Source organism: Erpetoichthys calabaricus, chromosome 18 (genome assembly GCF_900747795.2).
Source record: "Erpetoichthys calabaricus chromosome 18, fErpCal1.3, whole genome shotgun sequence".
NCBI classification, from domain to species: domain Eukaryota; kingdom Metazoa; phylum Chordata; class Cladistia; order Polypteriformes; family Polypteridae; genus Erpetoichthys; species Erpetoichthys calabaricus.
In genome coordinates this window covers 11543435-11567425 of record NC_041411.2, presented here as the reverse complement: position 1 = coordinate 11567425, position 23991 = coordinate 11543435, and the positions used below count along the sequence as shown (strand labels likewise).

Below are 23991 nucleotides of genomic sequence, written 5' to 3'. Positions count from 1 at the left end.
CAAACAGCAAACGTCTCAAAGAACCACTTTAAGATTGTAGGGCTTAGTAATAATCATAAAATGAAATGATCCATCATGGCAAATGTGCTTTGTCCTAACTCAAGCATTATCAAATATGGTTTACATGCAAAAGACAGGCACCTGTAAAGTTTTATATCTGCAAGAAGACTGCTTGCCTTCATGCACATATTTATTATACAAAATTGTACCCACAAATGGAAGTTTCTGTTTGTTATGCTAAAGTGTTTTATTATACACTGATTGGATTGCCAAAAAGTGCTATAAGGCAGTCAGCGATTTTCAAAATGGATTACTTGTGTTGGCATATAATATTTCTTTAACAGAAACAAAATATTAAGCGCTTTCAGCTGTGTAAATCAAACAAGGGAAAAGAGAAATGTAAGTAGATGGAAATGGAAGACCATCGCTTCCATCACTGCAAACTTAGAATGGCAATTGAAAGCAAATCAAATCAATATTTGAAGCTCTTTATACCTACTAAGCAAGCACAAAGAAAAACTAGACAGTGAATTGGCCATAAAATTTCTCTCACTGTACAAATTGTGGCTGAAACCAACGTCACTCAGGACATTCCTCTTAGCAGAGTGGTGCTGTGAAGAAACTAGACTTGAACTCGCAAGGGGCACTAAGCTTTGGTACGAGGCAGCACGGTGCCGCAGTGGTGTCACTGCTGCCACAGAGTAAGCAGACTTAAGTTTGTGTCCGGGATGTTCTCTCCATGGTTTCTCGGTTTCTCCCACTATCCAAAGACATGCACATTAGGTAAACTGGCCTTAGTGTGCGTTTGGTGTATGGGTGTGCGTGCGTTTGCCCTGCGATGGACTGGCACCCTGTCCAGGGTTTGTTCATGTCTTTCACCCTATGCTAGCTTGGATAAACTCCAGTACCAACCCTGAGATGCTAGTCTGGATTGAGCTGGTTACAAAGTGTCATAACATGACACGCTTTGGTATGGGTCAAATTTAAGTTCAGGTTACTGTCATATGTAGAGGACATCCTGTCAGCACTCCCTTTGCAACAAACAAACAGCAGAGCGGGGAATCAGTATTGTGTTATTTCAGTATTCACTTAACTTGACTGACTGAATACAATTTCTTTGAGGCTCAGCACAGGAGACAAAATCTTTTGTTCTTTGTCTCACATTTTATCTCTTAAGTACTAAAGACCTGTTAGTAAACAACTTTACCAAGTATTACCAAGGTCAATGCAGAAAAGGGGCAGTTCAAGAGTGTCCAAAATGACCACCTGATATATCTGTTAAGCTCATATTTGGCTATGTGCAGTAATTTGCAGACTGGCAGCAATTTGCTACTCTCCAAAGAATGTGACCACATTTAAACATGAAAATTAAGCTTGTTCTAACACTTGCAAAACTTCATAAGGACATCCCAACAACCAGTAACTAAATACTCTAGGACAGTAGACCGGATGACATTTAGTAGAGTCGCAGCTTAAAGCACAGACAAGACAAGCTTGACTGGTCACTAGTCCTAAAAAGATTCCATTAAACATGCTCTCACCTTTGTCATGTCCTCAGCTGACCCAATCTGTGAATGGGTGACATGAGATGGATGCCGGCTCAAAGTCTCATTTCCCAAGTCCAGCCTGGGTCTTTTAGCTTCCGAGAATTCTGCTTCTGATTGGCTGCTAGGCTCCTGTATATAAGGGTAAGGTTCATAACGGAGATGCTGGTCTTGACCTCTATATAAAAAAAAAAAAAAAGGAAAAAAATGTATTTAAATACACAAAAAGGGCTTTGAAAAACTTGAAATATAAGCTGTAAGTATAACTACTCCAATGCTCTCACTTCAACAGGGACAACAAGATGAATGTCCCTTAAAAGGATATCCCCTGTAAGGAGCATAATCTACTTGGGTTAACATTACTGAATCGCAGACGTTCAATAAATGAAGCACGGATAGAAAAAACCTGGAAGACAACGGCTACCTGTGCTTACTGAAAAAACATCTCACTATTATAAAAAAAAATCTTTGGGAGGGAGACGTGATCTTCTCGGAAGACAATCTGAAGTCCCGCGAGAGACACCTTAACTTGTTCTCAGCTCTTAAAACAACGACAAGCAAAACACGTAGCTCACCAGCAGTAGAAACCCAACAGATGATCAGACCGCTTTTCCTTAGCGTGTGATCTGCCGCCCCTTCACAACAAGAGTAGGTGTAGGTGAGATATCGTCTTGTGTTGGCCTGGAATGGCTCATCGTCCAGATAGTATACAAAAAGAAGGCCATTAAAGCATGAGGTCACAGAGGACAAGGTGTCAAGTACAAATCAACAGGTTACTCTTAGGTTCACACTCAGGACCCTACATCTGGAGTACGAGCTGAGACACAAAAATAACTGGATTGGTAAAAAAAAAAAAATATATATTTATTGATGAATTACAGCATTCTAAACACTGTCACCTTCTATATACTCCCCTTCCCGATCTCAGCACCGCTCCATACGTATCTTCCATTAATTGAAACTGTAAGTCTTCTTGTTTGACGCTCTTCAACAGGCTTGCCGTTTCTGTCTTCACTTCATCCATTGAAGAAAAATGTGTTACCTTCTGATCACTTTTGATTTTTGGGAAGAAGTAAAAAAACACGGAGCTAAATTGAGCGAATAGGGAGGATGATCGAGGACAGGAATGTTTTTGTCAGTCAAAAACTGCTTTACGGAAAAAGCAGTATGATCATTTCGAACAATCTGATTCGCCATTTTGATGTTTTCATCCGTCCGAGACGAGCGATCTGGACATTGAACGTCTTCCACATTTTCTTGCCCTTCAAAAACTTGTGTGCGAGACAAACTGTTATCACCGTACACTGTTTTTATCATTTCATAAGTTTCTGTGGCCATTTTGTTCAATTTTACGAGAAATTTGAAGTTGATTCACTGTTCAATTTTTTCACCTGACATTATAGCATCAACTTGTGTAGCGATTGTTGTGCAAATACTGACTGGGCTATTGACAGGATATACCTAGCCGGTCGGCGGTTTGAGAGGTCGTGTAGGAGGGAATATAGTTCTATGATTCACATCCAGCCGACCTCCAGACGGTTTTCCAGGAAAGCCCCAAACCCAGTCCACTTATTTTTTGTATCTCACCTCATACCATGTACAGTTTTAGTGTGCATTTTACAAAAAAAAAGAAACAGCAGGACTAGAGAAGGTCCATGAAACAGCAGGTAGACTGAGCCTAGGATTATGGGGCAGTGAGATTTAAAGAACAGATTTAAAGAGCCGACTCTTACCACTTTAACCAAAGGGAGGTTAATAAGAAACCTGAGTTAAGAGTTCCAAATTATAAGCAGGATTGGTAAAGGATTTACAAAAGTACATTTTACACAGATCTTTTAAAGTTATTTCTTCACTTTGTGAACCACAGACGCAAGAAAAAGGTCACTTTACCCTGCAGCATGGTAGGCAGACATTGTAAAAACTTTTTTTTTTTTTTTTTTTGCAAAGGTTAGATAAATAACATCTGACAAACTATTAGGTTAAATAGCCCGTCCCTGTCAAAATCTTTCTTATACTCTTGCTCTTAATCTTTTTCCCCCACAAGTGCTGCCTTGTTTCACGCGTTACACAGTGAAATAGAACTTGGAGTGTATCTTGTAATTGATGTTTGGATGTTCAGTGACTTTGTGTGCTGGCAGTCTCTGACGTTTTTGAATGTTCTGATTCACTCTTTAGTCCTGATGGGGTTTATCTCACTCCAGGCGGAGTGGTGGCTCTGAGGCTAGGGATCTGCACTGGTAATCAGAAGGTTGCACGTTCGAATCCCGTAAAATGCCAAAAGGGACTCTGCTCTGTTGGGCCCTTGAGCAAGGCCCTTAACCTGCAATTGCTGAGTGCTTTGAGTAGTGAGAAAAGCGCTATATAAATGCAAAGAATTATTATTATTATTACTGCAAGTATAATTTTTTTCTGAATGAACTGTAAAGTTACATGTTGATTTCAATATGGCTTCTTGTAATGCTATCAACTGTAACATATCTGAAAAGAGAGAAATATTTCTTTAAGACACAGGCAGCTTAAAAAGAATAATCATTTCCTTTCTCTTGAATATTGTCTTCAATTTGACAGAGAACAAAAAGATATTTGAGAAGTTCTTCCAGCAAACGGGTACACCCACACATGTTCTTTGTACATGCCGCCAATTCAAATTCAAATAAAATGCCTTTGTTCATTTGTTTCTTTGGCTTTTAGTAATATTAAAATGACTGTGTTTGAGAGGGAATGTTAAGGTTAAAGAAGAAAAAAGTCATTTGAAACTGATCGATATGAACAGCAACCAAGATGCTATAAAAACACATTTAGGTTTAATGTTCACTAGTTTCTAATGTAGCCAAGGGCACATCACACATGAAATCTGTAACTCACTGATACCAACATTATGACATCTGGTTTTATTTGGCTTTTAAGTTAATAATTCTAAGGCGGCAATACTTAGCTGCAAATGATTTTTTACCTCTTTAATTCAGTACACAAAGTAATATTCATTTGACAGACTTGCAGACTGTGTTGGAGAAAAACAAATCACTACAAATTGGGTGAAGTATTTAAGTTGCACTTTAGCCATTTGCCTGTTTGTGTGCTATAGCCTTGTGAACTTAATATGGCACATTCTCTATTATGAAGTATTTGACTCCAATGACACAACACATTTAATTGGGACCAAAAGAATTCAAAACAAAGAATATTCCACGAAACACACTTAGTGAATAAACCTCGCTTAAATGGAGATATCAGGCTTATCTGAGCCAGTTTCAGTTCCACCAAAGAGGATTAGGGCAACTTGAGATTGATATCCAAAGAAACTAACCGTCATGTCTTAGCCTGTCTTTAAATGTACCAGGCTAAAGATGAAGCTTAGCGCAGTGTTGTGAATTAAGAGTGCATGAAATCCACGATCGATGAGAAACAAAACCTCAGGGAAAGGTCTCAGGGATGTATTTTTTTTATATATATTTCTAATGTCTCTGAATTCTTGTGTAAATTAATCTTACATGTTCATTAACAATGGTAAAGCATCCATTGAAAATAAACAACACTTAAATGATGCCATTTGTTGCCATCTTTTTTGCCAGTGACAGGATTTTGTTGCACATTTAATGTTGCTGCACTCTTAACTATCATTTCAATTAATCTGATATGCGTTGCAAAGTGGTAAAACTTTAGAAGATACACTGTTGATAGAAAAACAATATGAGTTAATGTTACATCTCATTTAAATTATAACACCATTTATCTCCAATGTTCTTTTTTGTCAGTGAGAGTCAAATTGAAAAGGTATAGTAATAAAATAAAAAAAAATGTAAAAAAGGAGGTATTTTTTAGCGTTAAAATGGTCAGTTATAATTGAACCAATTCAAAGTCACCAAAGTAGCCCAAACAAGTTTATAGTAATGTACAAGAAGAAATGCCACACTTCTAGCATTAACCCTGGTGTTGTCCTGTCCTTGCAAATTATGTAGAGATTAAAAACCACCAGCCAAAATAATGAATCGATGTAAGCCAGTATTTGTACATACATTATAAAATAACCAGTAATGTTTGCTCAGAGGTTGATGTGCTTGCTGCATCCTGAGCAGCTCTTCTGTTTTACACTCCAGCAGCCCGCTTCTTCTCTTTTTTCGTCGGCATCTTTTCGTGTTAAAACTGATTAAGCCAGTGTTTGTGTTGCAATTACTTAGTATGTTTTCTTTAATTTTTCACTTAAGCTGGCACTTAAATGTTCAATCTGCCTCAAGAATGATTTAAGATATGAAGAGGTAGGGGAAGTGATGGCAAAGGTGGTAGGGAATGAGAATGGCGCCCATATGCATGCGCTGCATGGCTGCCCTGCTGGTTGATTCTACAATAAAATAAAAAGAGGAATAACCTTGGAGGTCAATCATCTTCCTGAAGGCGGATAGTAGACGTCACATAGTATATGTGTACCAAATTTCAGGTCCATAGTTCAAACGGTTTGCGAGCTACAGGTGATTTAAAATCCTGGACAGACAAACGAACAGCCATGGTAATGTATTATATATGAAGATAAAGACTAACACATATCAAAGGGACTCAACTGCGCAACTTTATAATTAAATGATCTTGACTTCTTTATTATTTTTATAATAGTCCATATTGTTCTTTTTCCCCTAAAGATGACACGAGGTAAGATACCAGAAATACAAAATGTTTTGTAATTGAGGATATGCCAGTAAAATAGAAACACTTAGTGTAAAAACTGTCAAGTCTGGTCTGGTACTCGTCAAGATGACTTTCATACAGATGTTTGTTATTACATTCAATGCATAAAAGGTGACGTGTGGTACTTCTATAAAATGCATTTACCCAAAGCTGCATCAGTGACAGTAAATACAGATACTTGGGCTTCCCAAACATCATTGGTGCAACAGACTGCACTTATATGTTAAAGTGGCAAGCTAATTAGAGACTGACTATGTAAAATACAAATCATCACGATGTCAAAGCACAGGTCAGTCCTTTTAAATGACGTTGGCAAGTCGTATTATGCAATCAGACATTCGGATGAGGGAGCATGGAACAAGCAGCCTAAGGTGCAGCATTCTTTATGGCTGCTCAATGTGTAATATACACTTGCATATGATAAGTGTATTGTTCTAGTAATTCTGAAGTTGTGTTCTTGTATGTAATTTTCAATTGCTGCCAAATGCGCTTCATACTGCTATTGAATACTTGTTTCTCAGTGTTTGAAGTATGACATTCACAAAGCGGAATGTTTAAAATCAAACAGGACAATTCAAAAGTAACTTTTTTTAAAATTAATAATTCCATTAATATCTAATCATGCAATGCACTGATTTGAAACCATTGGTCTGCTATGGATTGCCAGACTCGCTCTCTTTGTAAGGGACACTTTTCTTTTGTTGAGTTATTACAGATCAACTATTATTTCTTGATCGACAGCTGAAAAGACTCGGCCTCTCTTATTCTCTGTTATATGTTCTTCAATTTCATGACAAATAAAACACTAACATTTCAATGCTGTCCCATAATACAGCATACATCCCATCAGTGTCATGTTTCACAGTTACACAATCCTCACATACTGCATCCTCCTTGGTGCTGCTTACATCTCATGAGTGCACACATACTGTAATCAGTGGTGTCCATGAAACTGACTGAGCCTTGACTGGAAAATGAGGCTTATTCAAGTGAGGATGTTGTAAGCTATGACTTGATTTCATAAGCGGAAAGCCCCCCCCCCATAAAAAAACTCTTCAATGATCACTATGAACACTGGGCCATCACTTCATCAGCATGGATAAAACAAGAGCATGTTGCTTTACTGCAAGGATATACACCTCACTCTCCAAGTGACCCATTCAGATCCATTTTTTTAATCATATTACGTTATTTTTTTACATTTCACATTAATTGTGTCCATACAATTATGTTTGCTCAAACTACATGAGATGGAGTCAACAACGTGCAGCTTCATAGTTTTGGTATATTTTCAGTTGTATTTGAAGTTTTCAGAGAGACAGTTAAACACCCATGCACAGGCTCATATATTTCCACAGTACTGGCACAGCGAGCAGCCAGTGTGACTAAGGACTACACAAAGTACCAGAATGGATTAAAAAAGTAAACTACTGCTGAATTAACAGGTTTAAATTCCTTCAAACTTATAGGGGATGATAAAAAAGGTTTAGTAGTTAGGTGGAGAGGTGCAAACAATTCAAAAATTCTTAAATTACATAACCACAGCTGAAAAGGAGATACCCAAAGAGGGAAGAATCATGAATAACATTAAAAAGAAACATAATAAAGTATCTATCTATCTATCTATCTATCTATCTATCTATCTATCTATCTATCTATCTATCTATCTATCTATCTATCTATCTATCAATACTGGGGCTCATTCCTTCCTGCCGGTGGCAATATGCCTTTACAGTGCCATGCTATGACTGCTCTTTTTATCTTTAGCCAAAATAGAAGTTTTCTTTCATTTTAGTCATTCTGGTGTGCATTCGGGAGAAGGTTTGTTGTTTGCTATAATATAACATCCATCCATCTAATTGTTTAGGATTATGGGCAACAGGTTATGAAATAAATTATACAGTAACTGGATGTTACCTGTTGACTCATAACTTTGTTGGCACTATTATAAGGAGAGTTTTCATCACAAACATACATCTATTTTCCTTCTAAACATATTTTTCATGTTAAAATTAACTTAATTTTTCACTTTGCTCTATATGCCTTTGTGGATGGGAATTTGTATTCCTAAAATGTTAAATTTCATTTGTTATTCTTTTTGAAACAAAACGGCATATCACATTTTAACTAAACACACCTAATGACACCAGGCTGCAATTATGTTTTGTTTAATTCCTGTACCTTGAAATCAAAAGGAAAGATACCATAATTAAACAATAATAGGAAACCTGTGACTACATGCACTGCTCTTTAGAGAAAGGAGTGGTGTTTGAACATCTTCTCCTTTTGTCATTTCCAGCACATTTTTGATTCTGTGCCAGTCACCTAATTTGTGAAGTTGATAAATGAGGGCTGAGTACACATATAGATGACAGGGTGCAGTTCACACCCAAAGATTTTGAAGGTGTTAGGACAAATCTCAGGTACTGCAGATTCCTTTTCGAAAGAGTATTAGTATCACTGTGTAGCAGTAAAGGTATTTCCACAAAAGTAAGAATGGGGGGGGGGAAGGGCAGGTAAACAGAAGCTATTAATTGGTGCACTCATTTGTTCATTTTAATTAACTTATTACCCTAGTTTGATGAGAAGGAAATGAAGACCCATGCAAATAGAAAAGGGTGCATAGGTGGGCTTATACAGTACTTAAAATGGACACATTTAAATCAATACCCAACTACATAAATTCTAGAAGAAAAATCACATGCCATGATACATGATTGTATTTCCTATTTACCATGCAATTTGCCACATATATAAGAAATAATTAATAATTTTTAATAATAATTTTTTGCATTTATATAGCGCTTTTCTCACTACTCAAAGCGCTCAGCAATTGCAGGTTAAGGGCCTTGCTTAAGGGCCCAACAGAGCAGAGTCCCTATTGGCATTGACGGGATTCGAACCGGCAACCTTCCGATTGCCAGTGCAGATCTCTAGCCTCAGAGCCACCACTCTGAAAACTCTCTCAATCCTTCACAGATGTTGGATCAATTAACTTCCCTGGCCCTCTGTAGGCTTTATTGGGTTTTCATGGCACAACATGGCCGAAACTTTGTGAACAACTGACCATCATACCTAAATGAGTTTATTGGACATCCCATTCCAGAACCAGGAGCATTGATGTAGTGTTAAACATGTTAATGCCCCTCTCTTCTGGGATAGCTTATTGTATTTTTGTAGCTTGAGCTTACATGCATGTGTTTCAAGTTTAAGAACTTTAGCACTTCATATTATAGGCAAACAGGCTGTACCTCACAAAAAGTATCATTTAGGACTACATAGTGGTGCAACAGAGGATGGGGAAAGGACCAGTTCAACTTTAATCTGACAGTGCGCCTCTTTCAGTCAGTAACCTAATTACTTTAAATATTCTGTTTATCGTGATACTTATTTGAGTATGGAGGCAATTCATAATAGAAATTCTATGTGGTTTTTCTTTCTAAACTGTGGCTTTAAAAATATAAATTACAAAAAGTGAAAAATAAAATGTTCAGACATGAAATTCTGCATGACTGGTTATATTTTCAAAAAATCTACTTCTGAATAGAACAACATAATGCATTGCATTCATGAAGAAAAAGAAAAGAACTCAAGGCTATGAAGACAATAGCTATTTGCACTGCTGACTTTGTATAATTAATATGTACAGTATATTATACCATGAATAGAAAGCCAAAATCCTTTAAAAGCCAAACTAAATCTTTAAAAAGAGTAAAACATTTCAGTTTTCTATTAGGAGAAGCAAATTTGCCTTTCCAAATCCAATATGTTCCAGATTTTGTCATGAGCAGCTCTCATGAGTTATTATGCTATTCACAACTGAACAATCCCAAACGGCTTCCACTTCAAATTAGTCCACTCTCAGTGCCGAGAGGGTTGCTTCACTTTTAACAATCATGTTATCAAAGGCTTGGCGTGGACAGGATTATTCACTAATTTATGAGTATTTATATAGTTTGGATGCATAAATGCTCTTTTATGTTAGAGCCATATATGCCTACAGTGACATGTGGTTTAAAGGGTTATAAAGCTTATTAGCAGACCCACAGTATTGTCTGAGAAGTATAAATGGCAGCCTTCCTGTGAATCCTGTAAATCAAAAGCAATACTGAATAATAGATAATTTTTGAATAGATATCATTTATATTATTATTGTCACAGATAACACAACAATGACATTAACCTCTACTTTATAATTTACTGCTGATAGCGATTTGTCGTACCCACCACATGCGGTGCATGTTTTTTTTTTTTTATGATGGCTATTTTTTTATGGAGTGCCAATCCCGCCGCCAACCCCCAAGTTTTCCTTGTAAGTTGCATGCAGATTAACGTCATACCCAAGATGGAGCAATGGCAAGTTAAGGGCCACACTCAAGGGCCTAACGAAGTAGAGTCACTTCTGACATTTGTGGGATTCGAACCAGCCGTCAGATCCTCAGCCTCAGAGCTACCAATTTACTGGATTATACGAAATATATTTCAAAGGTGATTTATAGGTAAAGAAACCATCAAGCACCTGTTGACTTTTATTTATTTTCAAATAGTAAGAGTGCCTTTAGATAAAATGTCTTGCTCAGGATCACTGGCAGCTGGCATTTTACAGACGCCTTAACCAGCTGGCCACAATCCCTGCTCAGTCTCACATACAGCTTGCCGAAACACTTTTTGAAAGCACAGGTGAATTCCACAGAAGAGATAGTCATAAGGGTGCCTTCCTCCACCCTGCATCATTAGGTGTCTTCACATGTGCCTCAAACACCTGATTATTCACAGTACCCTGTTTCCTAGAATATAGTCTAAACCCTTATTCCAGTTAGAGAAATCAGGTTTTTGGCCTCCAAGAAGCCAGGTTAATTGAGGTAGATTTCCCTGTGAATAACCTGATTATGTAGCCGTATAAAACCTTAACCAGGTTACTGTTAAAGGTTTTGTAGCCTGCACAAGTCTGTTGGTACTCTGTCAGCCTGCGCATTTATTTGCTTCACACACACTTCCAGAAACATCCACAAAATAAATTTCCTGAGGCAAATACTCAGGTGATCATATTATTCCTTTTCCTGTCTGAAATAATCTGTCTCGTTAATTCAAAATTTGTCAAATTTATGTCAATGTGTGGAACAGACAGTACTAAACTCTGCAACACAATCCTAGGAGCAGTAGTGAAACATTTTAAAAGTGCTGCTTGTTACATAGTCCAATTACTTTTTACAGTAACAAGTAACCTAACACAATAATTAACTTACTGAAGTAAAAACACCTGTGATGTTGTTATTATTCCAGCAGCACAGGGTGAAAAGGCAAGAAGCACACGCAATGATATGCAGGTCCTCTGTAGGGCTCAAGTGCCAAGTTACGCAGAGAACAGTGTGCTGTGTGCAATCCAGCAACAGAAATCTGTAAATAAAGTGTCCATTGGACTTGGCATATTTTAAAAACAAGAAAATTATCACAGGTGTCACGCTTATTTTCTGATGCATGTTGGCAGATAATGACATTTAACTCTTATTTTTTTGGTGCAGTTTAATGACGGAGCATTTTGCCAAAGGAGAATGTCAGAAGATTACTTGTCTGGATTTATAAGAAACTAGGTTTGGGGTGTACATGTAAAGACACTGATTGCAAATCAAAAAAACCATTACCTTATCTTTACCTGGTAGGTAGCAAAAAGGAGCAACAACAAAACATGCACTCTGTGACATCATTGTAGTTCATGACACTAATTCGGTGTAGTTATGCAAAATATTTCATAGATATACAGTAAAGCAAACATGCTAGCGCATAGTGTTATTTTTTGCAAAAAAGCCATAAGTGAGCCTAAAATACACAGAGTATACAAACACACACACACACATACATTTTTGTTTGAATTATGTTGAAATGTTTATTTTGGAGATCCTTTTGAAAAGCTGCATCACCTGAGGGAACATATTAGTGGATTCTAATCTGGCCGGATGTCTGTTTGTCCAATATACAGTACATATTCCCACCATTGAACCCATCTCTTCCAGCACTTGCACAGATTCCCTTTTTTTACACGGGAAGCCCATAGCCTACATTTGTTTGGTGCCCTTAACCAGAACAGTGTCAGATACCCCTACCAGTTCTCAATAAATGCAAGCTTCAAAATAAGCTTCAGCAAAAAATTGTTGCCAGTAATTTAGCAGGTTAACTCAGAAATCCAAAGCCGCCCCACACACACACATATAAAATGGCTCATCTCTTCTGAAATTGCCTCTTACTGGCTTTTTCTTCAGAGACACCATTAACTGTACAAATCTGCACTTCACACTGATCGCTGGGCTTTCAGCCAAACCTGGGCAGGAGGGGCATCTTTGCCAGTCTTTTTCATAAACTTGCAGATGCCACAAAATGGAATTCTTTGTAGAAGTACTTCTGACAAAAAGCTCAATAGCTACTTTAGTGCCCTACTCATCATTCAAATCATCAATGTTCAGAATAGTTAATCTAAAAAATGAAGGTACCACACCCTTGCTGGCTTAATGAGCATACGGCTCCCAGAAGTCAACTGCTGCAACTTATCTGATTTCAGTGACTTGATGCCACTTGCATTTTCTTTTCTGCTAAACTAGTGTTGAAAATATATGCACATTTCATGTCAGTTAATGAAGCAGCATTATGTCTGACTCACTAGTGTTTCACATTTTAGCTTTACATTTTACGTTGCTGCTTTTCAGATGGTGCCAATCCTCCAAGGTAATGTCTTTAGAAGTCAAAAACCTCTGCATTACATCCTTTCATCAGGTTAGCGAATTCAAAGTTTATCTATCAGAAAGTTCATTACAGGGCATTTAGATCTTGAAGTAGAAATTTCAGTAGAAGTCTTGTTGTTTACCTATAATTTCTAACTCATGCACTCTCATTTATAGTGTCATCCATGCATATAACTAGTAGGATTATGAAATAAATGAACTGGATCCCTGTGTCAAACATCTTGTCTTACTCTGACAGACTGTCAGAATTAAACCCGTTTCAATATTGAGCAAGACTGCATGCTGACCTAATCAGTCAGCCATTGTCCAACCTACTATATCCTGACACAGGGTCAAGGGGGTCTGCTGGAGCCAATCCCAGCCAACACAGAACACAAGGCAGGAACAAACCTCGGGCAGGGCACCAGCCCACCGCAGGGCACACACACACACACATACACCAAGCACACACTAGGGACAATTTAGAATCACCATTGCACCTAACCTGCATGTCTTTGGACTGTGAGAGGAAATTGAAGGAAACCCACATTGACATGGGGAGAACATGCAAACTCCATGCAAGGAGGACCCGTGAAGCAAACCCAGATCTCCTTACTGCGAAGCAGCAGTGCTACCACTGCGCCACCATGCCGCCTGTTGACTTAATCGAGGTCTTCAAAGTTCTCAAAGGCAATGATAAATTGGATCAAGTCAAATTCTTTCATCTACTGAAAATTAGGTGGAGCAGCGCATTTGGGACTAAAACCTGGAAGCACTTTGTTAGCTAGGAAGTTATGGGAATCTGGAACAAACCAACAAAACATGGAGTTGAAGAAGAAACCTGAACGACCTTTAAAAAGCATCTGGATGAGATTATTGAAACAGCTTAGCTAAAAGAAGCCGGTTTGAAGTACCAAATGGTCTCCTCTCGTTTGTTAAATTTCTTATGTTCTTATGCAAATTTCTCTTACTTACTTCATTACTTGTCTAATTTATAGGTTTGTCATAACTCCAAAGAAACTTTATATCACTGATTTAATCTTCGATACTACTTAACCCATGAACAATCTGAGTTTACTTAAAATGATCTGCCAGCAGTTCAGTTGGTTATTAGATGCACAGTGAGACCTATTAGTGACCTGCATTACAATGGGAATAAAGGAGACCCGGACTGACCTCTTGGAAGCACAGGCCAAACTGTAAAGCTACGGGCAAGATAAAGTGATTGAGAAGTAAGATGCCATGCAAAAAAATGCCCTTAAATTTTTTTTTTGTTTGTTGCATAAAAGTAATTATTAGCACTGTGTTAAGCATTGTGTGCAAAATTAGAATCCTGACAGTCAGATAGACCCTCTACATCAGTGGATGTTGCATTCAGATTAGTGGAAGAATGAGAGTCAGTGGAGGCCACCTTCCTCATTGTGATAAGGTTCTTGAAAACAGAAATGTTAAACCCACCATAGTGGCAAAAGGAAAATCAGATTAATTGTTTTATCAGATACTGACAGCAGTTAATTTTCAGTACTGATGAGAAAGAAAACTAGCAATCCTTTACTTGCTGCAACAAATTTTTAGAAGTCATACCTTGAGCTAATTTGGCACCTCAGTGTTTGGTCGTCACTCCGTTAAGAAAAAGTGTCAAAGTGAAAAGTAAACTGACACTCATAACAAACACCAAAGTGACAAGAAACCAGTGTATTAAACATCCAAAAATGTGCAGATTCAGCCAAATGACAATTATCTCTGGCAAAGAATTTACATGGTGCCTGACACTTAAGGGCACGCATTCTGGCAGGAGTCCCACAGACTTGAGTGAACAGATTTAATATTTATATAACACAGTGTAATTTCAGGAGGAAAGGCTGATGTTGATTCTCTGATTACCATATATACTCACGTATAAGAAGAGTCTTGAAACCCGAACAAATAAATCATAAAATAAGACCCCAACTTATATTCCTGTTCAACATTATGACACTTAAATTTTTTTTCTTCTTGCTTCCTCCAGTCTCGCACCAGTTTCTCATACGCATCAAATTTTGTTGCAGCAGCACAGTTACCAATTTGCTTTGCCACTTCAACAACTTTTAATTTAAAACCAGCTTCATATTTTATTCTGATCGAATGCTCCATCGCAGATAAGGGATGCTCTTACGATAAAGGTGTATGAGTGTGTGAGATACACAAAACACTAACCAGTGCAAACGCAGCGTTGGAATAGTTTGGGTATTACCGTGTGCTCATGTAGGAACAATATATAGAAAAAAAGGCCATGTGCTCCGTGGTTACTCTCTCAGGTGGGCGTTAGCATATCGTAACCTATTGGATCAATAGTGTGAGTTTTCTGCATTCGACTTATATGACCGACATTATAAAATACTGGAAATCATACAGTAAAATGAAGCCCCGACTTATCAGTGGGAGAACTTAAACACAAGTATAAATGGTAATTGTCGGGGAGGGGGATTAAAAAAAAAAAATTGTTGCATACTGCCCCCTAAGTCCGAGCTAATTTAAGAGCAAGCAAGCAATTTTACTTCTGTGTTTCTTAGTCATAAAAGCAAGGGCATGAAGGTTTGATGGTGACGACAAACTGAAGCACTTCTTAATGTTTTTTCCTACTTCTGTAAAAATGTCTATTTAGCATTCTTTACATCAGGTTTTCTTGAAGACTCAATCTTGTCCTATTTGGTGTCTTAGACAGCTTGTCCTAGTTCAATGCCCACACCAACATCACTGCACTGGGTTTTAAGCACAGTCCCACTTGGAAAATTGTGGGCAATCATCAAAGCTTCCCTCTCCCCCTTTGCAGATTTGTGGAAATTCGTTAGGCCCCCTTGGAGAATCATCACTGATCGATTAGGGTCGGTGTGTGTTGAAATTAAGAACAATCATTGGTGCAATGTCTATTTTACTCAACAGAACAATTCGCAAACCATCTGTGACCTATTATCATTAAACACAACTGGGATTCGCAAACCAACAGAGGAAACCCACAACCCAAAATGGCAGCTTATGATTTAAGAAATCCTTCTTTACATTATAAGGATGCCACTGCTAAAAAAAGAATATAAAGCAGTACTGAAAATAAAGAAGCAGCAATTCAGAAATACAAACATCAAAACAAGATAATAGGTGATCTTAAAAACTCTGACTTGTGATACTGATGTGGGAATATCCCAATGACCAACTCCAAATCCTAAAATCTAAATAAATAAAAATCTAAATAAATAAAGAGATGTACAGGTTTTTTCCCCTGGGGTTGTAGCACTAAGTTACAAAGAGACTCAGGCTGCTGGTTCAACTGTTCTCATATGTTGATACTTAAATGTTAAGACAAATCTCCACATTTGGGATATAAGGAGACCTCTTTCAGTTACTGGATTATAAATCAATTATTTTTATACCAAATATTACTACTGTAAATGTTGTAAAAACAAAAACACAACAGAACACACAAAGCATTTTCAATAGGTTTTTATACTATGTGCTTCAAAACTTTTTCTTGATTTACAACTGATGGCCAGGGGCCTCATGTATAACACCTTGCGTAGAACTCACACTATAACATGGCGTAAGCACAAAAACAGAAATGTTCGTACGCACAAAAAATCCAGATGCATAAATCTGTGCGAACGCCAACTTACACGTTCTTCTGCTACATAAATCCCAGTCAGCGTGAAAAGTAACACATGTGCACGCGCCTGCTGTCATGCCCCAACTCCTCCCAGAATTACGCCTCTTTGAATATGCAAATCAATATAAATAGCACTTAAGCTCAGCCTTCTGTGAAAAGACAATGGCAAAAGCACAGAGGAAAATAGAAGAATTTCAGCGAATACCAAGTGGAGGCAAGGAAAAACTTACTATTTGTTGGTTTACACAGTGATATAATCAACGAAAGGATTGATCGAGTGACATAGTGTGTCGGGGAAACTCGAAAATTCAAGTTCACAAAGTCGCACAGTGCCCAAAATAAAAAAGAAGTTGTTACATATCAAAGTCGCTGTGAAAAGGCGAGTTGTAGCCCACCATCTGAGTGTCATATGGAAGCTTATTAGGGTACAGAGAAAAAAAACAGGCAAACAATGGGAAAAAAAGCACGAAATGTCAACTTTAATCTCGAAATTTCCACTTTAATCACGCAGTTTGTCATTAAAATAGAACATCATAAACTTCATCTTAAAATAGTTTAATTTACTAGTTTCTCAAATCCCATCGTGACTAAAGTAGCACATTAAATGCTTTGTTTTGTATTTGATCTTCTATGTGCTCTGTGTGTGTGAATCACTACGTGCTTCCGGGCTTTCTCTTCCTCCAACAGGACACAGCATCCATTACATTCATGATATTACAGCTCTCCTAATTAAATTAAATAATAATAAATAAATAATAAATAATTAAAATACTGAGAGGTATACATGATATCACTTTCATGATGATAGGAGTTAAAAAGTGTTTTATCAAACATGGGAACACGGTGATGCAGTGATTGTTCATGTCTCACGCAAGATACTTGCTGCACTGTGTGCGAAACTTCAATGAAATACTTTGTTGTAGCAGTACTGCCTCTTTTAAATGTACTAACCCCCAATTCTTGTCCTTACTTTTCTTTCTCCAAATACCCCATCACCACACAATCAGCTCTGTAACAGACATTAAGCCATCTGTAAGCTTAGATCGCCGATTCTTCGAAACGTTTAAGGAACATTGAAATATCTTTGTAGTACGTGTTTAATTATTCTATCCATCTATCCTTCCAGTGTCGGGTCAGCACCAGTAAGAATACAGCGCGAGGCAGGAACAATCTGTGAACGCAAACGCTGTGGCACAGTGTCCTCACAAGTTTAATTATTAACAATATAGATTGTTTAAATGAAGTTAAAGTTTTATCTGTATAATATAATAAACATATTTTGCTGCATTTCATCTTAAAAAATGATATCGTCATCATATGTAAATACGCGCTTTATAAAGTGGCTCAGGTTGTGCAATATTATAACTGTATCACAAGTTTACAGTGAGGTAATTGTACTTATAAGTACAAACAGTTCTACAAGGAGCACTTGATGGACTGATTGATTGTGTTTATAGTTCTTGGGATGAAAATGTTTCTGAACTGCGATGTCCATACAGGAAAGGCTCTGAAGCGTTTGCCGTGTGAGAGCAGTTGAAATAGGCAGCATGGCTGAGGCAGCGTGTGCTTCATGCTGTATACCGATAATTCTCTTTCCGATCAGCTGCTGTAGAGCTGTGATTCCACACTCAGATACAGTGATATAAATACTCCAAGTGGTGCAGTGAGAGTAATATGGAAAAAGATGATCTGATGTGGCAATGTGGTGTTGTGGGTCCACAGCTCTCTTATCAAAGGCCGTTTTAAATAAATAATCACCGTGCTCGCAGCTTAGCGAGAGGGCGTGGTAGTTGTGGCTAAAGCGGGTCTCAGGATGATCTGCGGTGTGGGCGTTTCTCACCTAAGTGCACAGGTGAGAGACTGCCCACATTCGTGATTGTTCCTGGGGATGTTAATGTGCTGCAGCTGACATGCCCTCTTGGCATATATAGAAGCGCGAGCCGGCTAGGAGGGGGAGGAAAAAGAAAATAAGGAAAGGAAAGAAAGACGGAGGTTGCTGGAGTGCACGGAGCAGGAGAAAGCCAGTGAGAGAGAGAGAGAGAGAGAGAGAGCACAAAGGCGAACGAGTGAAAGCGGGCTCGAGTGCAGCTGGACTGTGGGCCCTAGTGAGGTGTGTAGCTAACAAATAGGGCAGTTGATTGTAGTCGCTCCCGCTGAGCATTTGGAGAAGAGCAGGAGTGACTAGTGAGGACGGAGACTCGCCGTGGAAGACAGCGGCGGTCGGGAGATTTAGGCTTATAATCTCCAGCGTGGGAGTCCTGGCATTTGGAGAGAAGCTAAGTCCCAGTCTGGGATGACAGCGAGACCGGAGCTAGGATCAAGAGGCCTCCAGACCGGAGTGATTGAGAGAAAGGTCAGCTGCAGAGAGAGCGTCTCACCTACTGCAGGGCCCAAACGGGAGAAGCAGGTGAGACGCTAATGTAAAAGAAGCACTGGGCTTTTCATTGTTTTAATGTTTTAAAGGACTGCTTCCAGCAACGTTTTAATCTCGATTTTTAAAGGATTGTCTTTCCATTGTTTTACCTCCACATTTTGTTTTATGGATTATTTATTGAACTGTGGACATTGCACTGTTGCACTTTGTTTTTGTTGTTTTGATTTAATAAAAGCACTTTTGCACTTTTTTACCATCCTCTTGTTCTATTGTTATTGCCTCACTGTCTAGCTCATCTCGGTAACATTATCGACGGTGTAGGGTTCAAGGGCTCCCTAACAGCAGATGGGAGCATGGAGCTGAACCCGCATCGTCACAGGCAACCCCTAACGGGAGCAGCTGAAAGAGGGAAAAGAAGGTGCAGTGAGAGTAACAATGCTAAAGGAGCTATGGTATTTGGAATACTTTGGCTATTCCCTGGACCATTATATTGTTACAGGTTAATTACAATCAGATGCCTTAAACTAATAAATAATATGCAGTTAGTTTCAGTGTATATGATAAAGCCGCGTCAGGGATGTGGATCTAAAAAAGAAAGAGTAACCACACAGGAACGCAGGGTGCCGCCAGTTTGCAAAACCGAGCAGAGAACTTGCGTACGCCAGGGTTGGAGCTACCGTGAAAATGTGCGTGGCTTTACGCCAAGTTCAGGTTTTATACATCGCGATTTGAGTGTGGAAACGTTCGTACGCAAGATTTTTGTGCGTATGCACCGTTTATACACAAGGCCTCTGAACTTCTAAAACTTTTCAGCACACAAATGCTGGACTGTATACATAAGTTCTTAGTGCTTAGTATTTTTTCCCCATGCTCTGCATATTTGAGGGTCTAGAGGGGAGAATGCTACAAAAGTTCCAAAATCTCTAAAAAGTCACTGGATCCTGAAAACAGCTCCTTGCAGTGGGAAAGTACCTATGATGTAATGCAACACTTAGGATTAAGTCAACTACAATAAAAACCAACAGCATCCTTCTTCAAAAACAGAACACTCAGTTTAGCCTGCCAAGTGACACAGTCAGTAAATCATTAGTTAACAAACATGTCTGTATGAGGAACAGGAGGACTAACATATATCTTGATCCTGAAGCAGATATATTTTAAAACCATACTTCAAGGAGATTTATGTTCACTATCTTCTAAAAGACCAAACTAATACTAAAACTGAGGTGAAAAATCATGAAGCAGTGCACAGCACTGATAACTTATTACCTTATTTTTGCAGAGGAAAGCCATACAGTTCTTGTTATTAATAGAACACCAGTAAACAGCCAGAACATGGACTCTTTCACCGACTTTAGACGTGTCTGTTTTCTGCAGTAGTCTACTTTTTCAATTCAACATTCTATTTAAGACTACTAATAGGAATTCTTAGCTGTCATAAACAACAATTTACTCCATTACAATCAAGATTCAGCAGTACCCATGTACAGAGGCAAAACAGCGGTCTCAAAAAGGCAAATGTCATTTCACTGTCCAGTCACAATGATTCTTAAGTATAAAGTAAGGCAGAAATCACAGCTGAGTGACTTTAGCTAGAAACTTGTACAATTCAAATAATGAAAGTCAAGGAGTACACACGAGAAATGAACAGTACAAGACTTCTTCAAGACTAGGCAAAGACTGTACAAAATTCACTTTCTTGAATACTTATTACAACTTAACGAGACTGAAAGGCACACAACTATGGGTTGGCTAAGCCACAGTCAGTGATCCAGATTGAAAGCCTGGAATACAGCAACTAGCTCATGATCCTCTAAACAACAACAAAAAAAAAGGCTCACCTATGACTATCACCTTTTTCATGCAAGAATTAAGCCTTCTACAGACTTTTTATTGCTAAAAGGCCTATATATATGTAATATAAGTAAGTGAAAGTATAAACTATGAAAACAGATAACAACTGAAATGTAGAAAAGCCTCTCTTACTACAACAAATACCTTATTGCAGATGACCTGTTCTTTTCTCACCACCTTGGTATTACACAGCAAGGCTGCAGGTCGACAGGTGTGCCACTTGATAGATATGCCCGCTGCCACTACTTGTATGCGTCATCTATTACAGCAGAAGCTTCCTTGCTAATCTAACATCATGTCTCAACTTGATAAATAATTTCATGATGCCAAACAAATTCTAATCATGAAATCATGAATTTAATTTGGACTGCATATATATTCTGCCTGCATCAGGAATCAAGCAGCATTATTTCGACCATAATATTTTAAGTTCACTTCATTGAGCCTGACAGGATGTGGACAAACATCAGAGTCATAAATTCAGCAGGGCATTATAGGTTGTGACTTGTGTAAGCAGAGATAAGCCTTTGATAAAGTATGGCAGTACACCTTCTGATTAAAAACAGATGCCACAACTAACACAATTCCAATGGTTGTGTAAAGAGTCACTGATAAAAAACATAAAGGAAAATACTTTGCCAAGAATAAAACTGCGAACATCACAGACAACAAGCTACCTGTTGTCTTTCATGCTATGCAGTTGTTGACATAGAAAATTATCTCCTCCAACCAAAGCCCAATGTGTACCATAACATGTGTGGTTGACAGAACTGCCACTTAAGGTTTTTGGGAAGGGGAAAGTCCCAAATTAGAAATAAGTTAGCTATAGTCCCATCAATATCATCCTAACATTTTCAGTGAAGAGCCTTAAAAAACAAACAGGAAAGGTTCTGGGACTATCAACATCCTAAAATTTAGAAAAATGAACACCAATTACTAGGGCAAACCTGAATTAAATCAAATTAAATTAAACGTAAGGGTTTCAGAGTTCAAGGAAGCATCATGAACCTCCCTCTTCAGGCATTTGCCTAACCATGCATTCCTTCTAAATAGCTTGCTGAATGCTAATCCAACAATTGCAGTTCAAGGCTAAATCATTTTCTTTTATCAACTGTCGCCTCTTTCCAGTCTTTTCCTCTCTCGTCTTCATGTGTGCCACTCTCTTACATAACACCTTGGCCTGCGCTCAAGCACATTATCAATCTGAGCCACAAAGCCCACGCATGACTGCATTTGATAACTGCACTGAGAGAAGAGGGTGGGGGAATGCTGGGGGTCGGGGCAGTGGCCTCGATACACAAGGATATCTTAATGCCTCACACAAATTAAAAGATAATGCATACAGGCTTATATAAACTTTCAGAGAAAAATAAACCTTTGCCTGCTGTCTTCAAAAGAGGTGCTTCTAAGAAACCAGCAAGATGGCAAGATGTTTGCATTGGAAGAGAATTCAATGTGCAAACATTACTAAAATTCATAGGAACCGAGTGACTGCCGTTATTATTATAAAATTTTGCTCAGCTAAAAAAAAAATGTGAATCTTCAGATGAAACATTCTAAATTCATGTATAGTTACAGTATATATCATCAATTTCCCATAACACACAAAACCTACTTGCCCATCCATTCATTTTTTTAACCTGTTTATTTCAATTCAGTCTTGCAGAAAGCCAGAAAATATATTTATGCTGCAGGTTTGACAGGGTGAGTAGCAGTAAGAAAGCCATTCCTTAAAGGACAAAATAGGGCATTGATATACTAGCTGTGGACTACTGCAGACTGGACAAAGTATCCTCTTCACAGTAAAAATTGAAGACTTGCTTTTTTTGACCTGCAATGTTAAGCTGTGCTTGAAACTGTTATGCTGTGAGGTGCCTGTGATCTCACAAGCTGGTGACCCTCAGAAATTTGTCTTCTGATTTGGTTGTGGCTCTGCCAAATCTCTTCCTGTCAGAGTTTCTTCCAGTTTCCAACTGCCTTTGGATTGTGTAGGACACCGCCGGACTCACTGACACTCTTGACAGTTTCTCGTAGAGACAGGCTTACACTTCTAAGGGTAATAATGCTCTGTCTAATTTCATTTATTAACTCCTGTTTTTCTTTCAATTATCCCTGGAATATTGTCCAGGTAGTACTTCAGAGGGTGTAGTAACACAGTCTGTTTCAAATTTGCTTTAAGACAGACAGAGGGGTTTTAAGTAATCAACAGAAGTTGGGACACCTGCGCAAATTGTTTGCTTCAACTTGCAAGGCCTAGTTCACTTTAATTGCTGCATAACATCTGTAGATTGAAACCTATTAGTTGTTCCCTGAAGAAGACCCAATTTTAATATTCTGAAATTTCCTATTTTTTTGTTTTTTCATAACATAAACTTTACATTTAACCCTCTGGCAGTTTACTGTTTACCTTTTCACCATTTTAGGTCATTCACTGCATTTCAATTGATTAAATCTGGAGAAAAACTGAGGTGTTTTAAAGCTTTTGACCAAACTGGACACTTGGTACCCACGCAGAAAACAAACTCAGAACTACAAACAGATGTTACCTACATGTGTTTGGTTAATTATGAGAAAACCGCACCATGAAAAGACAATTTGTGCAGAGTTGGAAGAAAGTCGTTTTGCCTTCATAAAAATTAATCAGGCAGGGATCTGAATTTGGGTTTCAAGCAGCAAAAACCACAGAGTGCTATGACACTCCCAGGGGAATGAATGCTCTGTCAAGAGGAACCATAAAAATAGGGGAACTTGTAGATCACAAACAAAAGATGCCCTGGCCCAGAAATTACAGCAGGACCCATACTGTATGGGGTTAATATGATGACCAAAAAAAAAAAAAACCTTTATTCATTCTGAAATAATTCCAGTTTTAGAGCAAACTGCCCATTAGTTGAAACATATCATGTATAAAAAGCAAATAAACAAAACTATCAAAAAATCTAAAATGATGTGCACCAAATACTTCATAATTAACACTTCAAAAACAAGAATGCTGTTTACTCAATGGCCATTTTGTTAGGTAGACCTGCCCAATAAGGCAAACAGACTGCTCCTCCTCATTTGACTGCTGCATGTCAGAAAAATGCTGTCCTCCTGTACTATTACTACTACAGAGAATGGAGAGATACCAACACACAACCAGTAGGGCGCAGTTCCATGGGTAAACTGCCTTTGTTAATATTAGAGGAC

General features: G+C 38.2%; 1 protein-coding gene across 1 annotated transcript in view; it reads right to left on the bottom strand.

The window, feature by feature from the left end:
- Positions 1 to 23991, bottom strand: part of ncor2 (nuclear receptor corepressor 2) — a 299537-nt gene that overhangs the window by 196395 nt on the left and 79151 nt on the right. The window contains 1 exon segment of the mRNA XM_051921547.1: positions 1542 to 1722. Within this exon segment, the coding sequence (XP_051777507.1) occupies positions 1542 to 1722 (181 nt within the window).